The sequence below is a fragment of the Vigna unguiculata genome, chromosome 10, assembly GCF_037176805.1.
Source record: "Vigna unguiculata cultivar grain cowpea cultivar isolate G323 ecotype 2 chromosome 10, ASM3717680v1, whole genome shotgun sequence".
Taxonomy (NCBI): Eukaryota; Viridiplantae; Streptophyta; class Magnoliopsida; order Fabales; family Fabaceae; genus Vigna; species Vigna unguiculata.
Window position 1 is genome coordinate 19,439,931 of NC_140801.1, and position 22,814 is coordinate 19,462,744.

The following is a 22,814-nucleotide window of genomic DNA, read 5'->3' on the forward strand; positions in this document are numbered from 1 at the left end:
ACACAAATAATTTCATAAGAAGTATGACAAACAAAATCAAAATGAGAAAATAATTTGATTTTTTAACAACATTGATACGAACAATGTGGATTCAAAAAGTCATTCATATGCATACCCAATCATAACAAAAAAGAATGGAATTTAGTGGTATTCACCATTGTTTCTTCATTAGATTATGAAGAGAGGGTACTTACATATCTGTGCAGAAATGGCCCATCATTGAAATATAGGCTATATGTTTTTCTTAGTGTTGACAACTTCATAAAATTCTCAACACATAATCAATTAACCCAAAGCTAAAAAAAGACTAATTAAGAAATATGACATTAAAGTATTAGTAATAATCTACACAGAAGGAGGAAAACACAAAATAATTACACAAAACAATTTTATAAGAAGTATGACGGACAAAATCAAAATGAGAAAATAATTTGATTTTTTAACAACATCGATACTAACAATGTGGATTCAAAAAGTCATTCATATGCATATCCAATCACAACAAAAAAGAATTGAATTTAGTGGTATTCACCATTGTTTCTTCATTAGATTATGCAAAGAGGATTCTTTCATATCTGTGCAGAAATGGCCCATCATTGAAATATAGGCTATATGTTTCTTTTAGTGTTGACAACTTCATACAATTCTCGAGACATAATCAACTAACCCAAAGCTAAAAAAAAGACTAATTAAGAAATTTGACATTAAATAATTAGTAATAATCTTCACAGAAGGAGGAAAACATAAAATAATTACACAAACAATTTCATAAGTATGATGGACAAAATCAAAATGAGAAAATAATTTGATTTTTTAACAACATTGATGCTAACAATGTAGATTCAAAAAGTCATTCATGTGCATATCCAATAACAACAAAAAATAGTGGGACTTAGTGGCATTAACCATTGTTTCATGATTAGATTATGAAGTGAGATACTTTCATATCTGTGCAGAAATGGCCCATCACTGAAATATAGGCTATATGTTTATTTTTTAGTTTTGACAACTTCATAGAATTCTCAACACATAATCAATAAACCCAAAGCTAAAAAAAGACTAATTAAGAAAGTTGACATTAAACAATTAGTAATAATCTTCACAGAAGGAGCAAAACACAAAATAATTACACAAACAATTTCGTAACAAGTATGACAAATAAAATCAAAATGAGAAAATAATTTGATTTTTTTAACAAAATTAATGGTAACAATGTGGCTTCAAAAAGACATTCATGTGCATATTCAATCACAACAAAAAAAGAGTGGAATTTAGTGGTATTAACCATTGTTTCTTCATTAGATTATCAAGAGAGGATACTTTCATATCTGTGCAAAATGGCTCATCATTGAAATATAGGCTATATTTTTTTCTTAGTGTTGACAACATCATAAAATTTTCAACACATAATCAATTAACCCAAAGCTAAAAAAAAGACTAATTAAGAAATTTGACATTAAACAATTAGTAATAATCTTCACAGAAGGAGGAAAACACAAAATAATTAAACAAAAAATTTCATAAGAAGTATGACGGACAAAATCAAAATGAGAAAATAATTTGATTTTTTAACAACATTGATACTAACAATGTAGATTCAAAAACTTATTCATGTGCATACGCAATCACAACAAAAAAGAGTGAAATTTAGTGGTATTAACCATTTTTTCTTCATTACATTATCTGTGCAGAAATGGCCCATCATTGATATATAGGCTATATGTTTTTTTTGGTGTTAACAACTTCATAAAATTCTCAACACATAATCAATTAACCCAAAGCTAAAAAAAAAGACTAATTAACAAAGTTGACATTAAACAATTAGTAATAATCTTCACAGAAGGAGGATAATACAAAATAATTACACAAACAATTTCGTAAGAAGTATGACAAATAAAATCAAAATGATAAAATAATTTGATTTTTTAACAAAATTAATGGTAACAAGGTGGATTCAAAAAGACATTCATATGCATATTCAATCACAACAAAAAAAGAGTGGAATTCAGTGGTATTAACCATTGTTTCTTCATTAGATTATGAAGAGAGGGTACTTACATATCTGTGCAGAAATGGCCCATCATTGAAATATAGGCTATATGTTTATTTTAGGGTTGACATCTTCATAAAATTCTCAACACATAATCAATGAACCCAAAGCTAAAAAAAAGGCTAATTCAGATATTTTACATTAAACAATTAGTAATAATCTTCATAGAAGGAGGAAAACACAATAATTACACAAACAATTTCGTAAGAAGTATGACAAATAAAATCAAAATGAAAAAATAATTTGATTTATTAACAAAATTAATGGTAACAAGGTGGATTCAAAAAGACATTCATGTGCCTATCCAATCACAACAAAAAAGAGTGGAATTTAGTGGTATTATCAAGAGAGGATACTTTCATATCTGTGCAGAAATGGCCCATCATTTTAATATAGGGTATATATTTTTTTAGTGTTGACAACTTCATAAAATTCTCAACACATATTCAATTAACCCAAAGCAAAAAAGAAAGACTAATTAAGAAATTTGACATTAAACAATTAGTAATAATCTTCATAGAAGGAGGAAAACACAAAATAAATACACAAACAACTTCATAAGAAGTATGACGGACAAAATCAAAATGAGAAAATAATTTGATTTGTTAACAACATTGATACTAACAATGTAGATTCAAAAAGTCATTCATGTGCATATCCAATCACAACAAAAAAGAGTGGAATTTAGTGGTATTAACCATTGTTTCTTCATTAGATTATGAAGAGAGGGTACTTACATATCTGTGCAGAAATGGCCCATCATTGAAATATAGGCTATATGGTTTTTTTAGTGTTGACAACTTCATAAAATTCTCAACACATAATCAACTAACCCAAAGCTAAAAAAAAGACTAATTAAGAAATTTAACATTAAACAATTAGTAATAATCTTCATAGAAGGATGAAAACACAAAATAATTACACAAACAATTTCATAAGAAGTATGACGGACAAAATCAAAATGAGAAAATAATTTGATTTTTTAACAACATTGATGCTAACAATGTAGATTCAAAAAGTCATTCATGTGCATATCCAATATCAACAAAAAATAGTGGGACTTAGTGGCGTTAACCGTTGTTTCATCATTAGATTATGAAGTGAGATACTTTCATATCTGTGCAGAAATGACCCATCATTGAAATATAGGCTATATAATTTTTTTAGTGTTGACAACTTCATAAAATTCTCAACACATAATCAATTAACCCAAAGCTAAAAAAAAGACTAATTAAGAAAGTTGATATTAAACAATTAGTAATAATCTTCACAGAAGTTGGAAAACACAATAATTACACAAACAATTTCGTAAGAAGTATGACAAGTAAAATCAAAATGAGAAAATAATTTGATTTTTTAACAACATTGATGCTAAAATTGTAGATTCAAAAAGTCATTCATGTGCATATCCAATCACAACAAAAAAGAGAGGAATTTAGTGGTATTAACCATTGTTTCTTCATTAGATTATGAAGAGAGGGTACTTACATATCTGTGCAGAAATGGCCCATCATTGAAATATAGGCTATATGGTTTCTTTAGTGTTGACAACTTCATAAAATTCTCAACACATAATCAATTAGCCCAAAGCTAAAAAAAAGACTAATTAAGAAATTTAACATTAAACAATTAGTAATAATCTTCACAGAAGGAGGAAAACACAAAATAATTACACAAACAATTTCATAAGAAGTATGAGGGACAAAATCAAAATGAGAAAATAATTTGATTTTTTAACAACATTGATGCTAACAATGTAGATTCAAAAAGTCATTCATGTGCATATCCAATATCAACAAAAAATAGTGGGACTTAGTGGCGTTAACCATTGTTTCATCATTAGATTATGAAGTGAGATACTTGCATATCTGTGCAAAATGGCTCATCATTGAAATATAGGCTATATTTTTTTCTTAGTGTTGACAACATCATAAAATTTTCAACACATAATCAATTAACCCAAAGCTAAAAAAAAGACTAATTAAGAAATTTGACATTAAACAATTAGTAATAATCTTCACAGAAGGAGGAAAACACAAAATAATTAAACAAAAAATTTCATAAGAAGTATGACGGACAAAATCAAAATGAGAAAATAATTTGATTTTTTAACAACATTGATACTAACAATGTAGATTCAAAAACTTATTCATGTGCATACGCAATCACAACAAAAAAGAGTGAAATTTAGTGGTATTAACCATTTTTTCTTCATTACATTATCTGTGCAGAAATGGCCCATCATTGATATATAGGCTATATGTTTTTTTTGGTGTTAACAACTTCATAAAATTCTCAACACATAATCAATTAACCCAAAGCTAAAAAAAAAGACTAATTAACAAAGTTGACATTAAACAATTAGTAATAATCTTCACAGAAGGAGGATAATACAAAATAATTACACAAACAATTTCGTAAGAAGTATGACAAATAAAATCAAAATGATAAAATAATTTGATTTTTTAACAAAATTAATGGTAACAAGGTGGATTCAAAAAGACATTCATATGCATATTCAATCACAACAAAAAAAGAGTGGAATTCAGTGGTATTAACCATTGTTTCTTCATTAGATTATGAAGAGAGGGTACTTACATATCTGTGCAGAAATGGCCCATCATTGAAATATAGGCTATATGTTTATTTTAGGGTTGACATCTTCATAAAATTCTCAACACATAATCAATGAACCCAAAGCTAAAAAAAAGGCTAATTCAGATATTTTACATTAAACAATTAGTAATAATCTTCATAGAAGGAGGAAAACACAATAATTACACAAACAATTTCGTAAGAAGTATGACAAATAAAATCAAAATGAAAAAATAATTTGATTTATTAACAAAATTAATGGTAACAAGGTGGATTCAAAAAGACATTCATGTGCCTATCCAATCACAACAAAAAAGAGTGGAATTTAGTGGTATTATCAAGAGAGGATACTTTCATATCTGTGCAGAAATGGCCCATCATTTTAATATAGGGTATATATTTTTTTAGTGTTGACAACTTCATAAAATTCTCAACACATATTCAATTAACCCAAAGCAAAAAAGAAAGACTAATTAAGAAATTTGACATTAAACAATTAGTAATAATCTTCATAGAAGGAGGAAAACACAAAATAAATACACAAACAACTTCATAAGAAGTATGACGGACAAAATCAAAATGAGAAAATAATTTGATTTGTTAACAACATTGATACTAACAATGTAGATTCAAAAAGTCATTCATGTGCATATCCAATCACAACAAAAAAGAGTGGAATTTAGTGGTATTAACCATTGTTTCTTCATTAGATTATGAAGAGAGGGTACTTACATATCTGTGCAGAAATGGCCCATCATTGAAATATAGGCTATATGGTTTTTTTAGTGTTGACAACTTCATAAAATTCTCAACACATAATCAACTAACCCAAAGCTAAAAAAAAGACTAATTAAGAAATTTAACATTAAACAATTAGTAATAATCTTCATAGAAGGATGAAAACACAAAATAATTACACAAACAATTTCATAAGAAGTATGACGGACAAAATCAAAATGAGAAAATAATTTGATTTTTTAACAACATTGATGCTAACAATGTAGATTCAAAAAGTCATTCATGTGCATATCCAATATCAACAAAAAATAGTGGGACTTAGTGGCGTTAACCGTTGTTTCATCATTAGATTATGAAGTGAGATACTTTCATATCTGTGCAGAAATGACCCATCATTGAAATATAGGCTATATAATTTTTTTAGTGTTGACAACTTCATAAAATTCTCAACACATAATCAATTAACCCAAAGCTAAAAAAAAGACTAATTAAGAAAGTTGATATTAAACAATTAGTAATAATCTTCACAGAAGTTGGAAAACACAATAATTACACAAACAATTTCGTAAGAAGTATGACAAGTAAAATCAAAATGAGAAAATAATTTGATTTTTTAACAACATTGATGCTAAAATTGTAGATTCAAAAAGTCATTCATGTGCATATCCAATCACAACAAAAAAGAGAGGAATTTAGTGGTATTAACCATTGTTTCTTCATTAGATTATGAAGAGAGGGTACTTACATATCTGTGCAGAAATGGCCCATCATTGAAATATAGGCTATATGGTTTCTTTAGTGTTGACAACTTCATAAAATTCTCAACACATAATCAATTAGCCCAAAGCTAAAAAAAAGACTAATTAAGAAATTTAACATTAAACAATTAGTAATAATCTTCACAGAAGGAGGAAAACACAAAATAATTACACAAACAATTTCATAAGAAGTATGAGGGACAAAATCAAAATGAGAAAATAATTTGATTTTTTAACAACATTGATGCTAACAATGTAGATTCAAAAAGTCATTCATGTGCATATCCAATATCAACAAAAAATAGTGGGACTTAGTGGCGTTAACCATTGTTTCATCATTAGATTATGAAGTGAGATACTTGCATATCTGTGCAGAAATGGCCCATCATTGAAATATAGGCTATATGTTTTTTTAGTGTTGACAACTTCATAAAATTATCAACACATAATCAATTAGCCCAAAGCTTAAAAAAAGACTATTTAAGAAATTTAACATTAAACAATTAATAATAATCTTCACAGAAGGATGAAAACACAAAATAATTACACAAACAATCTCATAAGAAGTATGACGGACAAAATCAAAATGAGAAAATAATTTGATTTTTTAACAACATTGATGCTAACAATGTAGATTCAAAAAGTCATTCATGTGCATATCCAATATCAACAAAAAATAGTGGGACTTAGTGGCGTTAACCGTTGTTTCATCATTAGATTATGAAGTGAGATACTTTCATATCTGTGCAGAAATGACCCATCATTGAAATATAGGCTATATAATTTTTTTAGTGTTGACAACTTCATAAAATTCTCAACACATAATCAATTAACCCAAAGCTAAAAAAAAGACTAATTAAGAAAGTTGATATTAAACAATTAGTAATAATCTTCACAGAAGTTGGAAAACACAATAATTACACAAACAATTTCGTAAGAAGTATGACAAGTAAAATCAAAATGAGAAAATAATTTGATTTTTTAACAACATTGATGCTAAAATTGTAGATTCAAAAAGTCATTCATGTGCATATCCAATCACAACAAAAAAGAGAGGAATTTAGTGGTATTAACCATTGTTACTTCATTAGATTATGAAGAGAGGGTAGTTACATATCTGTGCAGAAATGGCCCATCATTGAAATATAGGCTATATGGTTTCTTTAGTGTTGACAACTTCATAAAATTCTCAACACATAATCAATTAACCCAAAGCTAAAAAAAAGACTAATTAAGAAAGTTGATATTAAACAATTAGTAATAATCTTCACAGAAGTTGGAAAACACAATAATTACACAAACAATTTCGTAAGAAGTATGACAAGTAAAATCAAAATGAGAAAATAATTTGATTTTTTAACAACATTGATGCTAACAATGTGGATTCAAAAAGTCATTCATGTGCATATGCAATCAAAACAAAAAAGAGTGGAATTTATTGGTATTAACCATTGTTTCTTCATTGGATTATGAAGAGAGGGTACTTACATATCTGTCCAGAAATGGCACATCATTAAAAAATATAGGCTATATGTTTTTTTGAGTGTTGACAACTTCACAAAATTCTCAACACATAATCAATTAACTGAAAGCTAAACAAAAGTCTAATTAAAAAAGTTGACATTAAACAAATAATAATAATCGTCACAGAAGGAGGAAAACACAAAATAATTACACAAACAATTTCGTAAGAAGTATGACAAGTAAAATCAAAATGAGAAAATAATTTGATTTTTTAACAACATTAATGCTAACAATGTGGATTCAAAAAGTCATTCATGTGCATATCCAATATCAACAAAAAAAGTGGAATTTTGTGGTATTAACCATTGTTTCTTAATTAGATTTTGAAGAGAGATAGTTTCATATCTTTGTAGAAATGGCCCATCATTAAAATATAAGCTATATGTTTTTTTGAGTGTTGACTACTTCATAAAATTCTCAACACATAATCAATTAACCCAAAGCTAAAGAAAAGACTAATTAAAAAAGTTGACATTACACAAATAATAATAATCGTCACAAAAGGAGGAAAACACAAAATAATTACACAAACAATTTCGTAAGAAGTATGACAAATAAAATCAAAATGAGAAAATAATTTGATTTTTTAACAAAATTAATGCTAACAATGTGGATTCAAAAAGTCATTCATGTGCATATGCAATCAAAACAAAAAAGACTGGAATTTAGTGGTATTAACCATTGTTTCTTCATTGGATTATGAAGAGAGGGTATTACATATCTGTGCAGAAATGGCCCATCATTAAAAAATATAGGCTATATGTTTTTTTGAGTGTTGACAACTTCACAAAATTCTCAACACATAATCAATTAACTGAAAGTTAAACAAAAGACTAATTAAAAAAGTTGACATTAAACAAATAATAATAATCGTCACAGAAGGAGGAAAACACAAAATAATTACACAAACAATTTCGTAAGAAGTATGACAAATAAAATCAGAATGAGAAAATAATTTGATTTTTTAACAAAATTAATGCTAACAATGTGGATTCAAAAAGTCATTCATGTGCATATCCAATATCAACAAAAAAAGTGGAATTTTGTGGTATTAACCATTGTTTCTTAATTAGATTTTGAAGAGAGATACTTTCATATCTTTGTAGAAATGGCCCATCATTAAAATATAAGCTATATGTTTTTTTGAGTGTTGACTACTTCACAAAATTCTCAACACATAATCAATTAATTGAAAGCTAAACAAAAGACTAATTAAAATAGTTAACGTTAAACAAATAATAATAATCGTCACAAAAGGAGGAAAACACAAAATAATTACACAAACAATTTCGTAAGAAGTATGACAAATAAAATCAAAATGAGAAAATAATTTGATTTTTTAACAAAATTAATGCTAACAATGTGGATTCAAAAAGTCATTCATGTGCATATGCAATCAAAACAAAAAAGACTGGAATTTAGTGGTATTAACCATTGTTTCTTCATTGGATTATGAAGAGAGGGTATTACATATCTGTGCAGAAATGGCCCATCATTAAAAAATATAGGCTATATGTTTTTTTGAGTGTTGACAACTTCACAAAATTCTCAACACATAATCAATTAACTGAAAGCTAAACAAAAGACTAATTAAAAAAGTTGACATTAAACAAATAATAATAATCGTCACAGAAGGAGGAAAACACAAAATAATTACACAAACAATTTCGTAAGAAGTATGACAAATAAAATCAGAATGAGAAAATAATTTGATTTTTTAACAAAATTAATGCTAACAATGTGGATTCAAAAAGTCATTCATGTGCATATGCAATCAAAACAAAAAAGAGTGAAATTTAGTGGTATTAACCATTGTTTCTTCATTGGATTATGAAGATAGGTACTTACATATCTGTGCAGAAATGGCCCATCATTAAAAAATATAAGTTATATGTTTTTTTGAGTGTTGACAACTTCATAAAATTCTCAACACATAATCAATTAACCCAAAGCTAAACAAAACACTAATTAAGAAAATTGACATTACACAAATAATAATAATCTTCACAGAAGGAGGAAAACACAAAATAATTACACAAACAATGTCGTAAGTATGACAAATAAAATCAAAATGAGAAAATAATTTGATTTTTTAACAACATTGATGCTAACATTGTGGATTGCAAAAGTCATTCATGTGCATATGCAATCAAAAGAAAAAAAGTGGAATTTAGTGGTATTAACCACTGTTTCGTCATTAGATTATGAACAGAAGACACTTTCATATTTGTGCAGAAATGACCCATCATTGAATTATAGGTTATATGTTTTTACTAGTGTTGACAACTTCATAAAATTCTCAACACATAATGAATTAACCCAAAGCTAAAAAAAGACTAATTAAGACATTCGACATTAAACAATTCGTAATAATCTTCACAGAAGGAGGAAAACACGAAATAATTACATAAACTATTTCATAAGAACTATGACGGACAAAATCAAAGTGAGAAAATAATTTGATTTTTTAACAACATTGATACTAACAATGTAGTTTCAAACTGTCATTCATGTGCATATCCAATCATAACAAAAAAAAAGTGGAATTTAGTGGTAGTAACCATTGTTTCTTCATTAGATTATGAAGAGAGGGTACTTACATATCTGTGCAGAAATGGCCCATCATTAAAATATAGGCTATATGTTATTTTTAGTGTTGACAACTTCATAAAATTCTCAACACATAATCAATTAACCCAAAGCTAAAAAAAAGTCTAATTAAGAAATTTAACATTAAACAATTAATAATAATCTTCACAGAAGTTGGAAAACACAATAATTACACAAACAATTTCGTAAGAAGTATGACAGACAAAATCAATATGAGAAAATAATTTGATTTTTTAACAACATTGATGCTAAAATTGTAGATTCAAAAAGTCATTCATGTGCATATCCAATGACAACAAAAAAGAGTGGAATTTAGTGGTATTAACCATTGTTTCTTCATTATATTATGAAGAGAGGGTACTTACATATCTGTGCAGAAATGGCCCATCATTGAAATATAGGCTATATGGTTTTTTTAGTGTTGACAACTTCATAAAATTCTCATCACATGATCAATTAACCCAAAGCTAAAAAAAAGACTAATTAAGAAATTTCACATTAAACAATTAGTAATAATCTTCACAGAAGGATGAAAACACAAAATAATTACACAAACAATTTCATAAGAAGTATGACGGACAAAATCAAAATGAGAAAATAATTTGATTTTTTAACAACATTGATGCTAACAATGTAGATTCAAAAAGTCATTCATATGCATATCCAATATAAACAAAAAATAGTGGGACTTAGTGGCGTTAACCATTGTTTCATCATTAGATTATGAAGTGAGACACTTTCATATCTGTGCACAAATGGCCCATCATTCAAATATAGGCTATATGTTTTTTTTAGTGTTGACAACTTCATAAAATTCTCAACACATAATCCATTAACCCAAAGCTAAAAAAAAAAATATTTAAGAAATTTCACATTAAACAATTAGTAATAATCTTCACAGAAGGATGAAAACACAAGATAATTACACAAACAATTTCATAAGAAGTATGACGGATAAAATCAAAATGAGAAAATAATTTGATTTTTTAACAACATTGATGCTAACAATGTAGATTCAAAAAGTCATTCATGTGCATATCCAATGACAACAAAAAAGAGTGGAATTTAGTGGTATTAACCATTGTTTCTTTATTAGATTATGAAGAGAGGGTAGTTACATATCTGTGCAGAAATGGCCCATCATTAAAATGTAGGGTATATGTTTTTTTGAGTGTTGACAACTTCATAAAATACTCAACACATAATCAATTAACCCAAAGCTAAAAAAAAGACTAATTAAGAAATTTAACATTAAACAATTAGTAATAATCTTCACAGAAGGATGGAGACACAAAATAATTACACAAACAATTTCATAAGAAGTATGACGGACAAAATCAAAATGAGAAAATAATTTGATTTTTTAACAACATTAATGCTAACAATGTAGATTCAAAAAGTCATTCATGTGCATATCCAATATCAACAAAAAATAGTGGGACTTAGTGGCGTTAACCACTGTTTCATCATTAGATTATGAAGTGAGATACTTTCATATCTGTGCAGAAAAGGCCCATCATTGAAATATAGGCTATATATTTTTTTTAGTGTTGACAACTTCATAAAATTCTCAACACATAATCAATTAACCCAAAGCTAAAAAAAAGACTAATTAAGAAAGTTGATATTAAACAATTAGTAATAATCTTCACAAAAGTTGGAAAGCACAATAATTACACAAACAATTTCGTAAGAAGTATGACAAGTAAAATCAAAATGAGAAAATAATTTGATTTTTTAACAACATTAATGCTAACAATGTGGATTCAAAAAGTCATTCATGTGCATATCCAATCAAAACAAAAAAAGTGGAATTTTGTGGTATTAACCATTGTTTCTTCATTAGATTATTAAGAGAGATACTTTCATATCTTTGTAGAAATGGCCCATCATTAAAATATAAGTTATATGTTTTTTTGAGTGTTGACAACTTCATAAAATTCTAAACACATAATCAATTAACCCAAAGCTAAACAACAGACTAATTAAAAAAGTTGACATTAAACAAATAATAATAATCGTCACAGAAGGAGGAAACACAAAGTAATTACACAAACAATTTCGTAAGAAGTATGACAAATAAAATCAAAATAAGAAAATAATTTGTTTTTTTAACAAAATTAATGCTAACAATGTGGATTCAAAAAGTCATTCATGTGCATATGCAATCAAAACAAAAAAGAGTGGAATTTAGTGGTATTAACCATTGTTTCTTCATTGGATTATGAAGAGAGGGTACTTACATATCTGTGCAGAAATGGCCCATCATTAAAAAATATAGGCTATATGTTTTTTTGAGTGTTGACAACTTCATAAAATTCTCAACACATAATCAATTAACTCAAAGCTAAACAAAGGACTAATTAAAAAATTTGACATTAAACAAATAATAATAATCGTCACAGAAGGAGGAAAACACAAAATAATTACACAAACAATTTCGTAAGAAGTATGACAAATAAAATCAAAATGAGAAAATAATTTGATTTTTTAACAACATTGATGCTAACAATGTGGATTCCAAAAGTCATTCATGTGCATATGCAATCAAAACAAAAAAAGTGGAATTTAGTGGTATTAACCACTGTTTCGTCATTAGATTATGAACAGAGGACACTTTCATATTTGTGCAGAAATGGCCCATCATTCAATTATAGGTTATATGTTTTTATTAGTGTTGACAACTTCATAAAATTCTCAACACATAATGAATTAACCCAAAGCTAAAAAAAGACTAATTAAGACATTCGACATTAAACAATTCGTAATAATCTTCACAGAAGGAGGAAAACACGAAATAATTACATAAACAATTTCATAAGAACTATGACGGACAAAATCAAAGTGACAAAATAATTTGATTTTTTAACAACATTGATACTAACAATGTAGATTCAAAATGTCATTCATGTGCATATCCAATCATAACAAAAAAAAAAGTGGAATTTAGTGGTAGTAACCATTGTTTCTTCATTAGATTATGAAGAGAGAGTACTTACTTATCTGTGCAGAAATGACCCATCATTAAAATATAGGCTATATGTTTTTTTTAGTGTTAACAACTTCATAAAATTCTCAACACATAATCAATTAACCCAAAGCTAAAAAAAGACTAATTAAGAAATTTCACATTAAACAATTAGTAATAATCTTCCCTGAAGGAGGAAAACCCAAAATAATTACACAAAGAATTTCATAAGAAGTATGACAGACAAAATCAATATGAGAAAATAATTTGATTTTTTAACAAAATTAATGCTAACAATGTGGATTCAAAAAGTCATTCATGTGCATATGTAATCAAAACAAAAAAGAGTGGAATTTAGTGGTATTAACCACAGTTTCGTCATTAGCTTATGAAGAGAGGACACTTTCATATTTGTGTAGAAATGACCCATCATTGAATTATAGGCTATATGTTTTTATTAGTGTTGACAACTTCGTAAAATTCTCAACACATAATGAATTAACCCAAAGCTAAAAAAAGACTAATTAAGACATTCGACATTAAACAATTCGTAATAATCTTCACAGAAGGAGGAAAACACGAAATAATTACCTAAACAATTTCAGAAGAACTATGACGGACAAAATCAAAGTGAGCAAATAATTTGATTTTTTAACAAGATTGATACTAACAATGTAGATTCAAAATGTCATTCATGTGCATATCCAATCATAACAAAAAAAAAAGTGGAATTTAGTGGTAGTAACCATTGTTTCTTCATTAGATTATGAAGAGAGAGTACTTACTTATCTGTGCAGAAATGACCCATCATTAAAATATAGGCTATATGTTTTTTTTAGTGTTGACAACTTCATAAAATTCTCAACACATAATCAACTAACCCAAAGCTAAAAAAAGACTAATTAAGAAATTTCACATTAAACAATTAGTAATAATCTTCCCTGAAGGAGGAAAACACAAAATAATTACACAAAGAATTTCATAAGAAGTATGACAGACAAAATCAATATGAGAAAATAATTTTATTTTTTAACAAAATTAATGCTAACAATGTGGATTCAAAAAGTCATTCATGTGCATATGTAATCAAAACAAAAAACAGTGGAATTTAGTGGTATTAACCACAGTTTCGTCATTAGCTTATGAAGAGAGGACACTTTCATATTTGTGCAGAAATGACCCATCATTGAATTATAGGCTATATGTTTTTATTAGTGTTGACAACTTCGTAAAATTCTCAACACATAATGAATTAACCCAAAGCTAAAAAAAAGACTAATTAAGACATTTGACATTAAACAATTGTAAATAATCTTCACAGAAGGAGGAAAACACAAAATAATTACATAAACAATTTCATAAGAAGTATGACGGACAAAATCAAAGTGAGAAAATAATTTGATTTTTTAACAACATTGATACTAACAATGTAGATTCAAAAAGTCATTCATGTGCATATCCAATCACAACAAAAAATAGTGGAATTTAGTGGTAGTAACCATTGTTTCTTCGTTAGATTATGAAGAGAGGGTACTTACATATCTGTGCAGAAATGGCCCATCATTAAAATATAGGCTATATGTTTTTTTAGTGTTCACAACTTCTTAAAATTCTCAACACATAATCAATTAACCCAAAGCTAAAAAAAGACTAATTAAGAAATTTCACATTAAACAATTAGTAATAATCTTCCCTGAAGGAGGAAAACACAAAATAATTACAGAAAGAATTTCATAAGAAGTATTATAGACAAAATCAATATGAGAAAATAATTTGATTTTTTAACAACATTGATGCTAATAATATATATTCAAAAAGTCATTCATGTGCATATCCAATCACAAAAAAATGGAATTTAGTGGTATTAAGCATTGTTTCTTCATTAGATTATGAAGAGAGGATACTTTCACATCTGTGCAGAAATGGCCTATCATTAAAATATAGGCTGGATGTATTTTTTATTTTTGACAACTTCATAAAATTCTCAAAACATAATCAATTAACCCAAAGATAAAAAAAAGACTAATTAAGAAATTTGACATTAAACAATTAGTAATAATATTCACAAAAGGAGGAAAACACAAAATAATTACACAAACAATTTAATAAGAACTAGGACAGACCAAATAAAAATTAGAAAATAATTTGATTTTTTAACTACATTGATACTAACAATGTAGATTCAAAAAGTCATTCATGTCCATATCCAATCACAACAAAAAAGAGTGGAATTTAATGGTAGTAACCATTATTTCTTCATTAGATTATGAAGAGAGGGTACTTACATATCTGTACAGAAATGGCCCATCATTAAAATATAGGCTATATGTTCTTTTTAGTGTTGACAACTTCATAAAATTCTCAACACATAGTCTGTTAACCCAAAGCTAAAAAAAGACTAATTAAGAAATTTCACATTAAACAATTCGTAATAATCTTCCCTGAAGGAGGAAAACACAAAATAATTACACAAACAATTTCATAAGAAGTATGACAGACAAAATCAAAATGAGAAAATAATTTGATTTTTTAACAACATTGATGCTAACAATGTGGATTCAAAAAGTCATTCATGTGCATATCCAATCACAACAAAAAAGAGTGGAATTTAGTGGTATTAAACATTGTTTCTTCATTAGATTATCAAGAGAGGATACTTTCATATATGTGCATAAATGGCTCATCATTGAGGCAGCGTAGGGTGTGTGGCAGGATAGGGTATGGGTTGTTAGTTTTGAAATGGTTGAAAAGCCAAGAAGGGGGGTTGAATTGTCTAGTTAAAAATTTAGGCTATCTTTGCAAGCTAAAAACCACCTTTAAGTGAATCAAATAGATCACCAAGTTAGGATGCAAACAGTACTGAACTATACACTTTCAATCGATCAAAAACAAAGTTAACAGATTGATTTTACTAAATAGATTCTGTTCTGGTATAATCAATCGATTGAAACTGAAAAACAATCGACTGAAATACTGGAAAAAGTGCAGAAATGCGAATTTGAATTTTAAACCAAAAACAATGCTTAAGAATGATCAAGACCAGTTCCAAATAATCATACAAACATGCTCAATGCTGCAGATGCCATGAAAACATGCAAGAACATGAAAAAGATGATTAAAGCACAAGTTCTTGAAACTTTAAAATGAAAATGCAAGAGAGAAAGGTTAGAGAAGAGAGGACACCATAAGATTTTGATATTGGTTCACTCAAACCTGAGCTACATCCAGTTTGTCAAGGCAACCTTAGCTTGACTTTGCACTATTTCAAAATTTTCACAAAGTATCCACCCTTACACTTCCAAAATATGCAAAAACACCACAAAAGACTCTTGAATTACACAAGAATCACACCAGCACAGCAAGAACCCTCTTGCAGACCTGGAAAACCACCAGGCACACACACAAACCTTGAGAAAGATCAAACCTCAGTGGTAGCACAGCCTAGCCTACCAGAAACCACTTTCTCCAAGCTTCAAAACAAGTCAAAAGCTCTAAGAATTGATCCAAGATCAATCTTCAACAGTTGCAACACCTATGATCACGAAGGAGAAAGTTTCCACAAGTTTCCAAAATCAAATCGTGCTCTAAAATGATCAATCGTCCTTTCTTTAAAAAATCACAACTTTTATAGTCAAACTGTTACGAAATTCAACAGGTTGATTTTCAAATCAATCGGTTGATTTCACTTGACTTAAGTGAAATCAGTCGATTAAAAACTAAATCAACTGATTGAATTTGTTGTAGTTTAAGACTACTGCAGCCAACCTTTTACCCTGTTAAAAAGCCATTCAATAGATTAAAAGAGTCATTTTAACCTGTTGAAAAACCATTCAACAGATTAAAAACACAATAAAGACCAAACTACATCTAATTAATGCTTTAAGGCCTACAACATGAATTACAAGCTACAAATACACTTTCTTAATGATGTAACAACATGGATAGCACATGTTCCAGCCTTGATCACCATGGATATCATCAAATCTCCTTTCCTTCATCAATGTAGGCTTCATTCCAATGGTAATGGCTTCAAGATAGTTCAAAAGAGCTTCATTCAATCTTCATCAAATCTTCAAGAAGCAAACCACCTTGGCTTCTCATGTCAACATGGGTGAGAGAAAAGTTGTGAAAAAATAGGGGCAGGAGATGGTGACAGTAGAGAGTGAGAGAAGATTTGAGTGTGAAAGATGTAGGGTTTTAGAAAAGGCGTTGACATGTATCATCGTTAGACGTTGCCACTTGTCAAAAAAATATAGTGTTTTAACTTTTTATTTTTAGTTAATTATGTGTGTTTTGCTTTTTGTGGTTGATGGAAAAACTTGCATTTTGTGCTACCTTGAATTGTATTATTAATAGATAACAAAAAAAAAGTGTAACAATAAAATAAAAACACAAAAACTAAGATAAAATAGAAGTACTAACTCTCCTTTCTAAAAAATGTGTATATAATTTATTATATGAATAATATAATTGATTATGTTTTGACATGTCAATTTGGTTCACATAGGGAGTGGTCTTGACCCATACAAGTTAGAGTCGAAAAAGACTACAAAGTCATAAGTCCACGGAGTCAAATGGCACTAAAAGGCTTGTGGTCTAAGGAAAATTCATGGGTTGATTTGTGCGAGTCAATTCCAGATCAAGATAAACAAGGTTGGGTTTAGCCTAAGTTAAGAAGGTCATTCGAGTTAGGCTTAGGTCAAGCCAAGGTTGATAGGGTCTACATTGTGTTGAGTTGAATCAAGCTCACATAAGATAGAGTCGAGTCATGCTCAAGACAAGCCGAGCTAATTCAACCTCACAAAGGTTGAGTTGAGTTGGACCCATTTAATATTTATGGGCAAGTCGTAACCCAACAATCAGGGCATCGTATTATGCTTGGTTGTTGGACATGTTGAAGTTAAAGCAGATGGCTTGCTTTATAATGAGGTCGTCAGGCCCTCAAGTATGATGTCATCACCATTGCCTTTTTTGTTCGAGGACTTGTTGACACTCAAGGACCATCATGTGAGCTGTCATCCTCTTTTTGGGAGTTCGGTGAGAAAATATGCTAAGAAATGTGACTTTATCATATCTCAATTATGATATGTGAGCCCAACCTTAGAGAGTTCCACTGACCACGTGGTCATTTGCCCTGCTAACTCAAGCTTTTGCATGAATTGCTTAATGGGATAATATGTGTGGAAATAGATGTTGAAGTTGTGAAGGTAGTGTGCAATCATCGAGCAAAAATTACTAGTGTCAGGACCAACTTCCCTATAGTTTGTTATTGTTCTTTCGAGGGTTGGAGTGTTCAGGTAGTGAAATAGACTAGGTAATGCTTTTTGCCTTCCTCCATAACTAAAACTAAGCTTACCATTGAGTGTGACACTGTTAGGTATTATGATATAGACATATTCAGTCGAGGTCGTTGCCAAAGTGTCGCTGGGCGAAGAATCCACGCGTACTGCCCGGTGCCATTCCTCGCGTCGCCAGGCGCCACATCACTGTTTTGTCAAAACTGTCACATTGCGTGGCTTCCACCTGGCGGGTGTATTCTACACAGCCAGGCACCACACCAGTAAAAGTTACCTTTACTGGTTCATCTAGCAAAACTAATTTCAATTTATTCCTACACAATACATATACTATTTAATCATCAAATTTATCGTTCATAATTAACATCCAATAATCATAGCAGGACTCAGAATGCACCATCACACACCATATGTATCAATCATATACATCTATACTTTCACATGTATTCACACAAACCCTTCAATAACAAGTGTTATACCCGACACACAATCATGGACAACCAACAATATACAAAACAGGACGTACACATAATTGTTGCCCCAAAACATCGTATGGACAATAATTATAATAAATAATGATATAAAACAAATAAAAATAATAAAACAATAATAAAAATAAATAATAAGATAAAATAAAATAGTAATAATAAAGTAATACCAATAATAAAAATAATAAATAATAATAAAACAAAACAAAACAATAATAATAAAACTATAGTAATAAATAATAAAATAAAATAATAATAATTAATAACTAAGATAAAACAATAATAATAAAGCAATATTAATAAATAATAAGATAAAACAGTAATAATAAAGTAATAAAATAATAATAATAATGATATTAAAATAATGATAAAATAAAATACAACAATAAAATAGTAATAATTAATAATTAAGATAAAACATAAATAATTAATAAAATAATAATAATAAATAATAACGATAATAATGATAATAATAATAATAGTCACAAAATAATAATAGTAATAAACAATAATAATGAAATAAAATAAACAACAATAAATTAATAATAAATTAATTAGGATACTAATAAAACGATAATAACAAATCTTAGTTATCTTTAAATAAGAAACTAAAATCAATCTTTAATTAAAAAAAAAACACAAATGACGAAGTAAACTTACAATGAGATTAAACCGACAAGTATGTATATGTATACGTAACAAATCAACACCGTGAATATTGTAACACCCCATTTAATTTAATATGCAAAACTAAAGGAAGCGTCACATAAAGATAACATAATAGCGCAGTCCTGGAGTTTAAAACTTAACTCCTTACAACACAAGGCACACCACGATGCCCCAAAAGAAAACTAGTTAAAGAGTTTATCTTTAAAGTGTCAGGATGCAATCCTTACCAAGTTATATAGATGGGGCACCACCATGGACACCCACTAATAGGGGCCATGGAATTACGTCCTGACCACTGAAGCACGACCCTGAAGTCCCACCTAGAGACTGTAAGGAATTACATACTGACACATACCAAACATATACAAACAACCAAGCACTAGTTACAGATATTATGCATAAGAACCTCATAACAATACTCGTAACCAACCCTCATTTATCATATGTTGAATCAATACCAACTCGTTGTTCCCAAACATGAATAAGGTGTTTCTCCTCATACTAAAACCATGCCACTGGATTACCAACCATTATGTCCATTGTTGCTCATGTCAAATTCGTGACCACATATGTGTGTGTGTGTGTATATATATATATATATATATAACCCCTCATGTATAATTCATATAAAGATCATGCCAAGCTCATAACTTATACATATAATCCTCTCCCAATCATGCATAATCATTCCCATTAAGCCGTCATACAATACTCAAACAAGCACAAGCTAAACATCCAAGCACAGAGGGAAACTAAGTCGGGATGCATTCTTGCTCAAGCGAGAAGGACTTTTGCTCAGGTGAGCTCCCTCCGCCTAGGCGAGAGCTCGACACACACAACAGCGGCCTTTGCGCATTCTCGCTTAGGCGAGACTCCCCTCGCTCGCTCAAAATGGAGTTGGTCGCTTGAGAAACCCCTTGCGTAAAAAGGTACGGGCGAGCCTCTGCTCATCTCGCCTAGGCGAGACAGGCTCGCTTAGGCGAGATTATCAAGTCTCGCCACTGTTTTCCTGCGACAACAATTCATACCAAGACAAACTAACATACTAAAACATTCGACGCATTCAGAACCTCATATCAACCATAGAATCTTAGCACAACAGCAAGAACAATAGGAAAAACGAATATATGATTAGGTTCTAGCTTCCCTTACCTGGAATAAGCTAGAGCAAGACCTCGATGGTAGACACGGACGCAACAGATTAAGGAGTATGCTTAGGAGCTGGAAAACCACGGACAAAATGCAAGATAAGCTTGTTACAGAGGCTGAGTTGGGTGTTACGAGATGTAGGATGACTTACGTGGACTAGGAAAGAGCTCGAGCGAACTTGAAAGCGGTGAGGAGACAAACCCTAGCAGAGAGTGCGACTGCTCAAGGAGGAACAAAGGGGTTCTGTTTTTTCGAAGAATGAGCACAAAGATTAGGGTTGCGGCAGATTAGGTCTGATCCTTCCTCTCTAGGCCAAGCCTTAGGCCCATAAGATTGGGGCATCCCTTAAAATAAAAGGGGCAGAATAAATGGGCCTTACATTCTCCCCAACAACAAAAGTTTTCGACCTCGAAAATGAAAACTTACCAGGCAAACAAATGTGGGTGTGATTTCCTCATATCCTCCTCCAACTCCCAAGTCGAGTCAGTTGTCCTACGATGCCAGATGACTTTGACTAGGCTGACTGATTTTCCTTGGCGTTCTTCTACTTTGTTGTCTTCTAAAGTCACGGGTGGTACCTCCATAGTGAGAGCTTCTCTGATCTGCACATCCTTTACTTCCAACACATGAGACAGGTCAAAGGCGTATTTCCTCAACTGTGATACGTGAAATATCGGATGGAGATTGGCCAACTAGGGAGGCAAAGCAATCTCATAAGCCACTGGTCCAATTCTCTTGGAGATCTGATAGGGACCAAGAAACTTAGGAGAGAGCTTCCTTGAGCGGAGAGCCCTTCCCACACCAGTGGTTCAGGTCACCCTCAAGAACACATGACCTCCAGCTGCGAATTCCAAAGGTCTCCTCTTGCAGTCTGCGTAAGCCTTCTGCCTACTCTGAGAGGCCTACAACCTATCTCTCATCATTCTCACTTTCTCGGTGGTCTGCTCTAACAACTTTGGTCCGACTAGCACTGCTTCCCCATCCTGATACCAACATAGGGGAGTCCTACATTTCCTGCCGTACAGAGCCACGTATGGAGCCATGCCAATCCTCACATGAAAGTTGTTATTGTAGGTAAACTCAATCAAGGGTAACACCTTATCCCAAGCTCCTAGGTGATCCAATACACATGTCCGTAACAAGTCCTCAAGTGACTCTCGGACTGACCATCGGTCTGAGGATGGTAGGTTGAGCTCATAGTCAACTTGGTCCCCAAAGCCTCCTATAAGGTTTGTCAGAATTGGGATGTAAACCGTGGGTCTTTGTCGGAAACTATGCTCAAAGGTACTCCATGCAACCTCACGATCTCCTTAATGTATAGCTGGGCCAACTTGGCCATGGACATCTTTAAGTTCATCGCCAAGAAATTGGCACTCTTGGTCAATCGATCCACTATCACCCAGATGGTGTCATGCCCTTTAAAAGTTCGTGGTAAATGGGTCACAAAGTCCATCGAGATGCTGTCCCATTTCCAGACTGGTATCTCCAAAGGCTGTAGAATCGCACCGGGCCTCTCGTGCTCCACCTTTGCCTTCTGACAAGTCAGACAGGCTAATACAAACAGGGCCACATCTTTCTTCATCCCTAGCCACTATAAAGTCTCCTTGAGGTCCTGATACATCTTAGTCATGCCAGGATGCAAGCTAAGACAACTTTTGTGTCCATCCTAAAGGATCAACTTCCTCACCTCCTGATGAGTTCAAATTTTTTCCCTCATTTAATATTTAAATTTGGGGATTTAATTGAATTTTCTATGCTTAAAGATTGATTTAATTAGGATTTGTGATTATTGGATTTATTGAGTAAGTTTGGTAAAAGTGGCGTAAAAATTGATTTTAGTTGCATAAAATATTATTGGATATTCTAACGTTTGTTAATGCAGCTGGAATTTATTTTTGGTCATTAATAGTGTGATTTGGAAATATTCAAAGTTACAAAATAAGTCCAAAATCAGGAAATTCTGGAAAA

General features: G+C 30.3%; 1 protein-coding gene across 1 annotated transcript; it reads right to left on the reverse strand.

Annotated features, from left to right (window-relative positions):
* Positions 1 to 18,640: 18,640 nt before the first annotated feature.
* LOC146882296 (uncharacterized) lies at positions 18,641 to 22,428 on the reverse strand. The gene is made up of 5 exons (XM_085667340.1): positions 22,246 to 22,428; positions 22,014 to 22,068; positions 21,776 to 21,957; positions 21,273 to 21,502; positions 18,641 to 18,854 (listed from the first exon to the last, which is right to left on the reverse strand). The coding sequence occupies exons 1-5, from the start codon at positions 22,426 to 22,428 to the stop codon at positions 18,641 to 18,643; spliced, it is 864 nt and encodes a 287-aa protein (XP_085523466.1).
* Between the last annotated feature and the right edge of the window lie 386 nt (positions 22,429 to 22,814).